The sequence below is a fragment of the Eumetopias jubatus genome, unplaced genomic scaffold (genome assembly GCF_037043125.1).
Source record: "Eumetopias jubatus isolate StellerSeaLion01/CBP00866 unplaced genomic scaffold, mEumJub1_p1.0 scaffold_10, whole genome shotgun sequence".
Classification (NCBI taxonomy): domain Eukaryota; kingdom Metazoa; phylum Chordata; class Mammalia; order Carnivora; family Otariidae; genus Eumetopias; species Eumetopias jubatus.
This window is the reverse complement of record NW_028274816.1, coordinates 48,385,047-48,398,499: the sequence shown is the minus strand read 5'-3', so window position 1 is coordinate 48,398,499 and position 13,453 is coordinate 48,385,047. Positions and strand designations below refer to the sequence as shown.

Here is a 13,453-nt window from a genome sequence, read left to right as displayed (position 1 = left end):
ATTGGAATCCTCATACATCACTGGTGGGAATGGAAAATGGTGAGGGGCGCCTGGCTGGCTCAGTTGGAAGTATGCGACTTTTGATTCAAGGTCGTGAGTTCAAGCCCCACACTGGGGTGCAGAAATTGCTTAAAAAGAAAAAAAGAGGAACGTAAAATGGTACAGCATGGAAAAGTTTAGTGGTTCCTCGAAAGGCTAAACAGAATTACCATTATGACCCAGCAATTCTGCTCATGGGTATATACCCAAAAGAACTGAACACAGATTTCAAACAAAGCTCGTACATGAATGTTCAGAGCAGCACTATTCCTAATAGCCAAAAGGTGGAAACACAAATGGCCATCAACTGATGAACAGATGAATAAAATGTGGTATATCCACACAATGGAATATTCTTCAACCTTAAAAAGGAAAGAAGAACTGAAACATGTTACAACATGGATAAACCTTGAATATATACTAAATGAAAGAAGCCAGACACAAAGTCCACGTATTCTATTATTCCATTTGTATGAAATATTCAGGACAGGCAAATCCACAGTGATAGAAAGCAGATTAGGGCTGAGAGAGTGGGAATAGGGAGTGATTGCTTAACGGGTACAGAGTTTCCTTTTGGGGTGATGAAAATGTTCCAGAACTATATAGTAGGGATGGTTGTACAGCATTATGAAGGTACTAAATGCCACTGACTTGTACATTTTAAAATGATTTAGGGGCACGCCTGGGTGGCTCAGTCAGTTAAGTGTCTGACTCTTGATTTCAGCTCATGTCATGATCTCTGGGTCATGAGATGGAGCCCCGAGTCAGGCTCTGCACTGAGCTTGAAGTCTGCTTAAGATTCTCGCTCTTCCTCTCCCTCTGCCCCTTCCCCCCCATCCTGCGCATGCATGCGTGTGCACACTCTCAAAAAATAAAAATTAAAAAAAAAAATGGTTTAAATGGCACATTTTATGATATGTGTATTTTACCATAATATATATGTACACTTACATCCTCCTAAATAAATGGGGTCATAAGGGAGAGAATATGGTATATAATGGCTACATGATCAGATCACGTAGATGTAGTATAATTATTTTAAAAAATTGAGGGAGAATGGAAAGAACATATGCAAAAAAATTGTTTTAACTCTTTTCAAAATTGAATAATGGTCATTCTTAGACTGTTGTACCTATAATGTGGGAATAAGTAAATGATTAACGGGGATATTCTAATTCCATCATCCCCGTCTTTAGCTTTCCAAAAGCATCAATCCAATACCTATGAGCATCCCCAGCACTTAGACTGTGAATGTGAAACACCAATTCAAACTGAAAACAAAACTGAGGGCTTCTTTAAGAAATGGCTGATTCTAGGTCTGGGATAGGAAATGTACAAGATGTGGCTGGAACATCTTGTCATCTCAAATAGCAAGGTAGCTCCCAAAGAAAGACTACCAGGGTCATATCCAAAGGACTCAGGAGCCAACTTGGAGAGGCTCCTAATGGTCAAAGATGGGACAATCTGAGCTTCAATAATGTTAATAATTGCAATGGATTAAAATATATCCAATATATTTACATATATGAGTATATAATGATATTAAATAAAAACAACTAGTTACCTTTAGAGGACAGGGAACCAATTCATTATCTTGAAAACTGGTAAATAAAGGGAAAGAATCAAGCATTTATCCTGCCTTTCCTATATGAAGTGTACCACTGGGTGACCAAATAGTAGATGAGGGGAAGTGTTTCTTCATATAAGTAGTCCAACTAATAAAAAGAAATGATAGAATTAGAATATCACCATATCGCAACCCCCAAGGAATAAATGGATCTAGGCATTGAGCATCAACAGCTGCTAACAATAATCAATAAATTGTACATTTCCTTCATGTGGTTTTCTAGATCTGTGTTATTTAAAAAAATATGAAGAATAGAGAGTTAGGACATTGGGAGTTGCAGAAGAAGAGAAAGAATCAGGTAGAGGCAATTTTTAAATTGTACTGGCTGTTCTTTCCAGAACTGATAAAAAGATGCACCCACAGATATTTTTGTTGAGGAGACAAATATATATATATATATAAACAACAGGCAGATACAAAGGAAATGAACTGAAAGAACACATAATAAACTAATAACAAAGGTGAGGGTGAGAGAGAGCAGGACTGGGGGGTGGGGAGGTGATCAAAACAGACTTTAGCTTTATAATATTTCACCTTTTTTTTCCAAAGAGAATATATTTATATACAAAATTTTAAAGTTATTTAAAAAACATTGTTAAGTGAGAAAAGTACTATCAGCAGAAATGTCAGATCCACGAAGGCAGATGGATTCAAGCGTCAAAGGGCTGAATAATGCTTATTCAAAAGGATCAAGTAACTTCTCCCAATTCTGAATTGGGCTACTGAAAACATAATTTCTCCAGGACAAATGCTCCTAGCAGTAAGAAATTTTCAGGGGCAGGGGGAGGTAGAAGACAATGATTTCCCCACCAGTTGTCTTATTTGCAAGGAAAACTTAGAACAGCTTTAGAGAATGAAAACACCTCAAAGACTCATTCTCCGAAAACTTCAACACTTGAAAAAAGCACTCAGCTACACAAGCGGCCCTCCACAGCAAGTTTTCCGAGGTCCACACACCCGTGCCGCCATTCTCCCCAGTGGCTGCCTGCCTCTGTCCCTCACCTCCTGCAGGTCTCTGCTTGAATGTCACGTCCTCAGAGAGGCCTTCCCTGATCAGCCTCCTCTCTAGAACAGCACCCTTGGTCCCCTTTCCCCTACACTGCTTTGTCTTTGCAGAGGTAGTGCCGCTTGGCTGTTACTGATGATGTGTGTGTTTACTCTCCTGCCCAAATGTGAGCTCCAGCAGGGCATGACTTTTGCCAGTTTCCTTCCCAGCTATGTCCCCAGCACCTAGAACAGCATCTGGTACCAAGCTGGGGCCACGAGTATCTTGTGAAGGAAGGGCTGAATGGGTTCCCCAAACTGCAGAAGCTCTCCCCAGCTGAGCCCCGGAGGGGAGCTGAGCAGGGGCAGAGGTAGGAAGAGAGGGGCTCACCTCCACGTTCCAGACGTAGGAGCTGTGGAAGAGCTCCGACCACATCTTGCCTACTTTGTTGATGTCTTTGACATCCCAAATGTAGATGCTGTGGTCCTTATACACGCAAGACAGCCACTGATGGATGGGGTCGAAGGTCAGTGCCACTGTATCCGGGTAGACTGCTTCTGCCTTCCTGCGGAAGAGGAAGCTAACAAGGCCACATGGTCATCAGTCACCATCGATGTCAGTGTCAGTAGTGACAGCTGCCTCTGGTGACACTCGAGCTGCCTCTTGCCTGGCAATGCCATCCCTTATGATAATTGGAGTAGGTCATCTCCCACTCCAACTCTACTCTCTCCTCCCTCCTTCTTCCTTTGCTTTTCTTCTAGTGCAGAGGTTGTAAACTGGAAGCTTCTGCCTGGCCCCTGAGAACATCTGAATTTTCACCTCCCCTCATTTCACCCACCCAAGTTCCATCCTCTCTTTGAGCATGGAAGGATAATGGGCACGTACCTTAGTTCTTCCTCACTAGCCCCACCAGCACATGACCAAAAATCCCTATGCCAGGGGGACTGGGGAGTTGTCACCTGGCCTGGGGCCTCCCTGCAAAGGCTATAGTTTACTGAGCACTTACTATGGGCCGATCTGAGAGCTCTAGCTACACTGAATTCTCACAGTCTCCAAGAGAGGTAGGTACTCTATTTCACAGATGAGGAAACTAAAGCACACACAGCGAAGGTGGCAGAGCTGAGCGGCCTGGCTACCGCAACACAGCACTGTGGGTCACTCGGAAAATGTACCCAGGAGGTAGCGTCTGGCAGTCTACAAAGAGGCAACCCCAAGCACCCAGCACCCCCTGGTTAGGTGGCCCCTCCCCCCAGCCGCCTTACACCACAGATTAGCCCTTCCACCCGCTCTCAACATGGCAGCCAGAGGGCTCTAATGCTTAAGGCCGACCATATAACTAACTCCAATGCCTGAAATCTCCAGTGGCTACCCACTGACCTCAGAAAAGACTACAAAGCTCCCCCTGCCAGCCTCCATCAGTGTTCAGACCTGTCTTCTAACATCCTCCCCTGGCGCACTGGGCTCCAGCCATACAGCCCCTAGCTGTTCACGCTACATGCCAAGCCCAGGGCGTTTTGTCAGTCAGGTCTTGATACTTGCTGTTAGGACCCACCTCTCCACATAGCTGGCTCCTCCTCACCAGAGACACCTCCTCTGGCTCCCAAGCAACACAGCCCTACCCCCAGGCACTTTCCTTCCTGAGTTCCTGGTTTATGTCACCAGAGCACTTAGGGCTATCTGAAATGAGCTTGTTTATATACTTATTTATCATCAAGCTCCCTCACTAGACCACAGACTTCATGGTGGCAGAGATTTTGCTGCCTCGCTCTAACTCTATCCTTCCAGCCCAGGGCTGGCCAGGTGGGTACGTTAAGCTGAAAGCACGAACAGATGTCAGCAGACAGACTCTGGGTGGACCCCTCTCCCACCCTCTGTTGGCAGTACCTGGGCTCCAGGCCCTGGGCCACGTCCACCCCAAGGTAGTGTGGTTTGGGCAGGTTCGCGAGGTACTGCAGGCTGTGGGCCTGGAAGATGCGGACTATCCCATCTGTGCAGCCGCAGAAGATGAGCTCTTGGCTGACACAGAGGCAGGAAGATAAGGAAACCTGTGGGGGCAAAGGGGACCCAAGTGGACTTGATGCTCCACATAACCCAGTGCAGAGACATAGGGACTAACAGAGCAGACGTCAGCCTCCAGAGAAGCCTTAGAGTTCCTTGGGTCTAAGAAACCCATTTCAGCAAATTGCAAACTTCTGGAATCAGGAATATTAGCAGTCACTACTGAAGGAAACATGCCAGCAGGCAGGCAGAGGCACAAACTGCGACAGAACTGTCATCACTGTCTATAGAGGAACTCAGCTGTGTGTGGAAAATCATCTGCTCAGCAGACTATGACCTCGGAGAGGTAACATGCAGAACCAAGGTGGAATTGGGGGCTTATGTTTTATTCCCTATTGTTTAAAAACAACTTCAGAGAGATTAGACTTCAGAGCAACACGGAAAAATGTGACTGTATACAGGAAAGACTCTTGGACTCTCTATCCTGCCAGGATACCCAGATGGAAGGGACAGGAAGTGCCAGACCTCTGGACGCTGATTAGAGGAGCTTTCTCAAATCTAGAGGGACTTAATTTATAAGTCATTTAAGACAACTGCTCAGGGGCTAACCATCCATCTGTCGAAAGCTTTGGACTTGCTTAAGCTGCTAAAGTTCTAGAAAAAGGATTCAAACGAGAAAAAAACAAATGACATTTAACCATCTAGGAAAAACAGATGAAACTCCCAATTCTTCCACAGGCCTGACACCATTAGCCCTAAAGGTGAGCTCTAAAGGGGAGCCACAGGAACAGAGCTAGGAAAAGGAGGGAAAACCATGATGCTCCTGCTGAGAGCCATCCAGTCTCAGAACAGGAAAACGGTTTGGATTCAAACCCTTAGAATGTAAAGAAAAGTGGTTCTGCAATTTATAAATATGTCATCCTTTAATTTAAAATGTTACGTATTTCTGGGGTGCCTGGGTGGCTCAGTCATTAAGCGTCTGCCTTCGGCTCAGGTCATGATCCCAGGGTCCTGGGATCGAACCCACATCGGGATCCCTGCTCGGCGGGAGGCCTGCTTCTCCCTCTCCCGCTCCCCCTGCTTGTGTTCCCTCTCTCGCTCTGTCCCTCTCTGTCAAATAAATAAATAAAATCTTTAATAAAAAAATAAGTAAATAAAATAAAATGTTATGTATTTTTAAAATAGTCCTTTTTTGACTGAAAAACAAAGTGAATAATACCTTAGATTAAAAAAAAAAAAAAAGATGCAGTCTGCCCACCAGCTACGAGTACTCAGTGAAGAAAAGAAATGGGAACTGGGTCAAACAGTGATGGGAGAAAATTGTAACCCTGAACCCATGACAGGGAACCAGGAACTGCGCTGCCTGCCTTCTACATATTATCTCATGGGACTCCCTGATCAACTCTGTGAGGTGGGCAGCAGGATTTCCATTTTACAGATGGGGAAACTGAGGCTCGGAGAGGGAGAGTGACTCACCCAGAGTCTCACAAGCAGAACTTCTGAGGAGTCAGACCCAGAGCAAGCGGGATCAACTATCAGGCAGGGATATTACTGAGTGTCCCTGGAGACACACATCCTGGGAAGAGTGTTTTCCCCTTGATGGCAGGGAGGGGTGGTGGGGTACCTTCAGGTTGATCCACTTCTCCAGCACCCTCTTCTCGTTGAACTGGCAAAGGAGGCCCGAGTAGGACACACAGAAGGTACTGCCTGCCATCTGGCCCCGGCCGCAAGCCACGCCGCAGAAGATGTTGTTGTGCAGCTCACCCAGGATGCCCGAACGCCCTACAAGGGGCACCGTGCCCGTCACCTGGAGGCATAGCAGGGCACGTAAGATGCTGTCCATATGGCCTAGATCCCAGCAAGGTCGCAATGGGACTCTCATGGCCAGAGACTATGACACATAGCTAAACAGGACTCTAGGACATTCCTCCAAATGGAGAAGGGAAGAATAAAACAGAACACACACTTCCAGGCAGAGGGGCTGGAAGGCAGCAGTCCAAGAAAGAGATCTGGCCCCAGGGTCAGTGGGTGGGGAGGAGATTTCCCAGCAGGGCCTGACAGTTAGCACCTACAGAGCAGGCCCAGAAGCAGAAGTTGAACCAGAGGCCAGACAACCTCTGAGGCCATTGCCTCCAAACCTCAGGTAAAAACAGGAGTCCATACTGCTCCTAATGGTTACTCCCCCAGCCTGGCTAAGGGGGCAGGGTAAGAAACCTACCTTTGCTTCTGTGGAGACTTCCAAGAACCAGAACCTCACGTGCCGGTTCCCTACAGTGACAAAATAGCTGCTGTCCTCTGAGAAGGAGAGGGCGATGACCCTGCACGATACCTTGTTGGAAGCCACCACAATGTCTTTCTGGAAAAAATCAATGCAGACAAGTTCATGCCAGCACCCATCCATTGGATCATTTGTGCCTTTGCTCTCAGCCCTATATCTCCTCACCCTCCCCTGCACCAAGTCAGTTTTCTTTGGGTCCTCCAGTGAGCTGCTTTATGGAGAAACCTATGTGTGGCACTCTTATCTTTCCCAGTACAGAGGAGACTTGAGGCTTGGAAAGGTTTCCACATGTAAGTTCCAGAGCTCTCCCCAGGAGTCCATGCTCTATAGCTCACACACGGCTGAGCCTTCCCAGCATGAAATCCTCTCCATCATCCTATGTGGAAGGTGCTTCTGCCCACCTCTGCCAGGCGCAGAGAGATAGTGTCATGTACTTAAGGTCACACAGCAGGTAATGAACAAAGCCAGGATTTGGTACCCACCTCTGCCACCGCCAAGTCCTCCCCTAGCTGTTCCAAAGTCCAGCCTTCCAGCACATAACTCATTGAATTCTCACAACTCAATGAGGTAGATGCTGGCATATCCACCTTACAGATGAGGAAACAGACTCACAGAGAAGTCAAGTCACTTGCTCAAGGTCACAGTTGGTTGATATGAAAATAATTATGTAATTCCACTAGTTGAAAGCTTGTCATATGCCTCACAGTAAGCGTCTAGAACAGGGATCAGCATGCAATAGGTGCTCAATAAATATTTTCTGGATAAATGAACACTTTACCAAATTATCTCATTTAGTTCGCTCAATGCCTGGCCTCAGAGTTCTCTGGCAGCTGGCTGCCTGCCCACACCCCCATCGGTCGTCTCACCTTCCAGTCCCAGACGTTGAGTACCATGTCGTGCTGGTAGCCCATGGACACAATGTGCTTCATATTGGGGGAGAAGGCCACACAGGCCACGCCGTACTTGTGGCCCACCATCTCTGCCACCTGACTCTTCTCATCCACGTCCCAGATGCGCACAGCAGGCCTGTGCCCGTTCTGGGGAAGGCGGTGGAGCCATTACTGCGGATAGGTTCTGCACCAGGCAGGGCTAGAAAGGCTATTAGGGCTGAAATTGGCATTGCCCCAGGATGTGTCCAAAAGCCACCTCCCCCATCTGCCATGGGGCTTTCTGGCCCGGGAAGAAGCTATTCTAGGGACTTCCCAGACCTACTGGGGGGTAGAAGGAATGGCCCCAGATCCCTCCCCACCCACTCAATCACCATCACAACTCACCTCCCCCGTCACTATGTACTTCCCATCAGGGGAGAAGGCCAGAGCACTCAGAGACTTCCTGGGGGTAAAGAAAGGGGCTGGTCACTGGTTCCAAGGGCGGTAGGCAGCCGGACCCCTGTCTGGCTGTGCTCACAGAACTCTGCCCACTCTCTGCTTCCAAGCCTTGAAAAAGGCCAGGAGAGGGGAGTGCCATCAGGTCCCACAGAGCCAAAGCTGCCTGTGTGCCCAGCAGAGCACACAGGGCGTCCCTTGCATTCCCTGCTGCCAGAAGGGGGTCAGTGGCACAGGGAAATGGGGGTCAAAGCAAAAGCCCCAAACCCAGATGGGGGGGTCACTGGACAGGGACCTTCCTTTCCTCTCCCTCAGGAGGAGTGAGCTCCCCAAGACCCCACCCACCCTGTAACCCTGAGAAATTCAGGTACAGGAAATGGCACCGATCTGGCCTAACTATGGGGGGGTGGTACTGAAGGGCAGATCCTGGCAGACCGCACCCAGACACAAGCCTGCAGCATGCGCTCCACAGCTAAACATGCACGGTGTTCTGGAAAACCCATGAACAATCAACACGTTTCTCTCTAGCCTGCACAAGGACTGAGTCACCAGACTCGTCTGTGTGTTTTTTTGGCAGCAAGTTTCATGGTTCCCGGACTACACTGTTTTCTTCTCCCCTCTCTTTTTTATCTGTGCTCCTTAATAGTCTAGTAATTGCCTCCCTCACCTGAGTTAACCGGTGTGCAAATATGTAAGTAAATCCTGCGTTTTGACAATCTCACAGAGCATTTATCATCGTCACCTCAACTCTGGTGGCCTCCCATCGCTCCTACAGCAGCAGACAAGGCAAGCCGCCTATCCGATGGCCACTTGCCCCTCCTTCCACACCGAAAGAATCTGAGTTTTAATTGGGATGGCAGCATCCCCAGCGCGAGTGCAATTCCTCACCTCTCTTGCAGTTACACAGGCACAGCTGCACAATTTATTCTGGCCAACAAGAGGTAAGCTGAAATGCTGTGTGTGATTTCCAGAAGAGCTTCTCAAAGGGAACTCTTTGCCCTGATGCCCAGTCATTCCCCTTCCAAATCAAGGACATGACAGCCAGAACTCCATCTCGGACTATGAGACAACCTCAAGAACCTGAGGCTCACAATAGGCATGGTGGAACAGAAAGACAGGCAGCTGGGGGTTCCTGATGCTTGCAGAGACACCAGCTGCCTGGGTGCCCACCTCCAGACTTCATCCAGGCAAGAAGGGTATGCCCTTGTGTTTGAAGCCACGCTTGCTGTGGGTTTCTGTTGTCTGTAGCCACTCCTAACCTGTCGCCTGCCTTGAGCCTGTGCCCGGCTCTCTGCAAAATGCTATACGGACATCACAGCACTAATTCCTCCAACGCACTCTATGGAGTCAGGACTCTTAGCCAGTTTTGAGATGAGGAGACCTCAACACAGGGAAGTCCTGCCCATGTGACCTAACCTGACAGGGCAGGGCCCTGGCCGCACATCAGAATGCCCTGCAGAGCCTTTGTAAAATGTCAAAGCCATGCTAAGACTAGTGAATGAAAAGTCTGGTGAGGAACAGGGTAATATCTGCAATTTCACAGAAGCTCCCCGCAAGATACTCACTAATCACCAGAGAAAAAGAGGCTTCACAGCGGGAAAGCCTGGCAGACACCACCTTCACCAAGGGCCGGAGTGAACACCACCCGTCGTAGGAGAGATCAGTATCTAGCCTCTCGCTAGAATGCAGAGGCGAAAGCAGAATTCCTTCTGATAAAGAAGCTCAGTCTATGAGGAAACATCAGACAAGCCCAAAGGCTGGGGCATTCTACAAAATACCTGGCCTGTAATCCTCAAGTGTCAAGGTCATCAAAGTCAACAACAGATGAAGAAACCGCTTCAGACTGAAGAAACCTGAAGAGACAACTAAATGCAACATGTGATACTGGACAGAACCCTTTCGCTCTAAAGAACATTCTTGGGATAAATGGTAAAACTTGAAAGAGGCTTAGATAGTAGTGATGTACCAATTCTAATTTCCTGCCTTTGCTGATCACATTGTGGTTTTGAAGGATAATGCTCCTCCCCACCGGAAATACACACCGAAATAATCAGAGGTACAGGGGTGTCCATGTCTGCAGTTTGCTCTCAAATGGTTCAGAAAAAAAAAATTACCACATATATAGACCAAGAATGATAAAGCAAATGTGGCAAAAGGTTAACATTTGGGGAAAACGGGTGAAAGGTATACAGGCATTCTTTCTATTGTTCTTTAAAGTCTAAAATTATTGGGCGCCTGGGTGGCTCAGTTGGTTAAGCGACTGCCTTCGGCTCAGGTCATGATCCTGGAGTTCCAGGATCAAGTCCAGCATCGGGCTCCCTGCTCGGCGGGGAGTCTGCTTCTCCCTCTGACCCTCCCTCCTCTCATGTGCTCTCTCTCTCTCTCATTCTCTCTCTCAAATAAATAAAACCTTTAAAAAAAAAAAATAAAGTCTAAAATTATTTCAATATAAAAAGTTTAAAAGTTGCCAATACCCAGAAGTGGCTTCTGTCTCCGCCTCATCTCTCCCTCACTCACTCCTTCATTCCAGGCACAGGACTCCCTGGCTGCTCCTCAAAAACTCCAAGATTCTTTTTTTTTTTTTAAGATTTTATTTATTTATTTGACAGAGACAGAGATAGCAGGAGCAGGAACACAAGCAGCGGGAGTGGGAGAGGGAGAGCGGCTTCCCTCCGAGGAGGGAGCCCGATGCGGGGCTCGATCCCAGGACCCTGGGATCATGACGTGAGCCGAAGGCAGACGCTTAACGACTGAGCCACCCAGGCGCCCAAAAAACTCCAAGATTCACAAGGCAGGGCCTTTGTGCTTGCTGCTCCCTCTACCTGGAACACTCTCCCCACACTTTCACAGGGGTCACCCCCTTACTTCTCAGCCTCCAGGAGGTCCTCCCTGGGCCCTCTGATATGGTTCCCCTCTCCCCCACCCTTCTCTGCCTGCACACCCGCCCTAACACATCCTCATTCTTTCCTCCACAGCAATGGTCAGAGTTGGCTAGTAATTTGCCAACTGGTTTAGTCGTCTCCCCTGCTGAGCTATCAGCTCTACAAGAGCAGAGATTCTCACTGTCCTCAGCACCTGGAACACTACCTAGCACAAAGCAGCAGTGGGTGAGTGGTATGAGTTAGCCACCCACCTACAAGCTTCCAAGCAATGTGGGGAAGGGGGTAGGTGCCAGGACCCCGGTCCCACCCCTACCCAAAGCCCAGGGCCCAGCCTACCTGGCAGTGTTAAAAATGTGCTGCTGCTTGTTCTCCTTGGGATTCAAAATCACCACCACACAGCTGGGGAGAAAGAGGAAAATGTGCCCAAACTAAAGGACGTACTAGGGTCCAGGGATGATTCCATTCCCAATACAAGAGCCCAAACATAAATAAGGCTCCCTCTGAACAGAAGAGTCTCTCCTCCCCCTCCAGGTATCTATGCTGAGAATTCTAGGGCACTGCACATTATTAAATAATATATTCTTAAACAGAAACCAACACTTCCTCTGTGGTAACTATTCTGTCAGACCCTGGGCTAATGAATAATAAAGACTTTTTGGGCATAATCTTTTTAAATCCTCATAACTGCCAGGTGAAGCCGGACATCTCAGTCCGCTTTTAGAGATGAGGAAACTTGCAGCCCAGAGAGGGAAAAATCCTTTGCCCAGGGCAAGCCAGCTGGTCAGGGACAGAGTGGGGATATGAATCCATACGCTGTCAGATTCAAGAGCCCACCCCTGTCCCCTATCCTGGACTGCATCCCAAAGACTGAATAACGGATACAGTTCATTAAGAATAACTACAGGTCTGGCTTGCCCTATAGGCATGAAAGGGTCCCTTCAGTGCCTAGAACAGTGCCAGGCTAGATCAGTATTTGTGTAATCAACAGCAGGAGGATATCTTTCAGTCCTCTCAACTACCCAAGAGGAGGATATCACTAGTTCTGTTTTATGGATGGAAAAGGAGGTGCTCCCAAGAGGATCACGTGGTGGAGCTATGCCACGAATCCAGGTTGTCTGACACCACGGCTTGGGTCTTTCCCAGAATCACTGCCACCTCCCACCTGCAGTCACAATAAGGCTTTCGTAGTGCTCACCACAGGCCAGGTACTACTCTAGACACGGATGGGCCCAGGGAATCCTCTCTGCAGCCCTCAGGGGTAGGCAGCTTATCTGCAGTCTACATATGGAAAACCCACCATTCACTCACCCTGCTAGGTAGGCCACGTGGCCTGTGCTGGGGTCACAGGTTAGGCCACTGCTGTTCTGGGCCGTGATGCCAAGTACCTTCTCCAGTGACACCTGTGGGGAAAAAGTCCAAGTCAGAAGGACCTGTCCCAGGAGGTCCTTCGTGGCACCAGTGCTTCAGCCACCCATTCAGTCCCTGTGACCTCCAACACCGAGCTTCTACAGTCAGGCTACCAACAGCTGACATCTGATCTTCTCAACACGGCTTTGAAGGACACAGAATGGTGACGAAGACAGATAAAATCCCTGCCTTCCTGGAGCTCACATTCTAGTGGTGATGGGAGGGAGGATATAAAAAACAACAAATATGTAAAATAGATGCCAGGTGATGATAGGAGCAAAGAGAAAAATAAAGCAGAGAAAGACATTGGGAGTATAGGGGAAGGAGAGAAGGCCTCACGGAGAAGGTGACCTCTGAATAAGTTTCTAAGTATTTTATATGGATGAAAGATTTGAAACCCCACAACAACCCAAGGAAGAAGGCACAATGGTCACCCCTATTTTATTTTATTTTAATTTTTTTTTATTTATTTGACAGAGAGAGACACAGTGAGAGAGGGAACACAAGCAGGGGGAGTGGGAGAGAGAGAAGCAGACTCCCTGCTGAGCAGGAGGCCTGATGTGGGGCTCAATCCTAGGACCCATAGATCATGACCTGAGCTGAAGGCAGACACTTAGCTGACTGAACCACCCAGGCATACTAGAATATCTTTTTCTTTCTTTTTTTTTTTTTTAAGATTTTATTTATTTATTTGACAGAGCGAGACACAGCGAGAGAGGGAACACAAGCAGGGGGAGTGGGAGAGGGAGAAGCAGGCTTCCCGCTGAGCTGGGAGCCCTATGTGGGGCTCGATCCCAGGATCCCGGGATCACGACCTGAACCAAAGGCAGATGCTTAACCGACTGAGCCACCCAGACACCCCATAATGGTAATTTTTAAAGTAGCTCTTATGTCAGCCAGAGGGACTCTGTG

At 48.1% G+C, this 13,453-nt stretch overlaps 1 protein-coding gene across 1 annotated transcript in view; it reads right to left on the bottom strand.

Annotated features, from left to right (window-relative positions):
* Positions 1-13,453, bottom strand: part of WDR62 (WD repeat domain 62) — a 42,690-nt gene that overhangs the window by 27,036 nt on the left and 2,201 nt on the right. Inside the window, exons 2-9 of the mRNA XM_028123538.2 lie at positions 12,443-12,534; positions 11,471-11,533; positions 8,202-8,259; positions 7,794-7,964; positions 6,868-7,005; positions 6,274-6,456; positions 4,536-4,696; positions 3,042-3,231 (exon numbers count right to left, since the gene is read on the bottom strand). Of these exons, the coding sequence (XP_027979339.2) occupies positions 3,042-3,231; positions 4,536-4,696; positions 6,274-6,456; positions 6,868-7,005; positions 7,794-7,964; positions 8,202-8,259; positions 11,471-11,533; positions 12,443-12,534 (1,056 nt within the window). The remainder of the gene's footprint in view (positions 1-3,041; positions 3,232-4,535; positions 4,697-6,273; positions 6,457-6,867; positions 7,006-7,793; positions 7,965-8,201; positions 8,260-11,470; positions 11,534-12,442; positions 12,535-13,453) is intronic.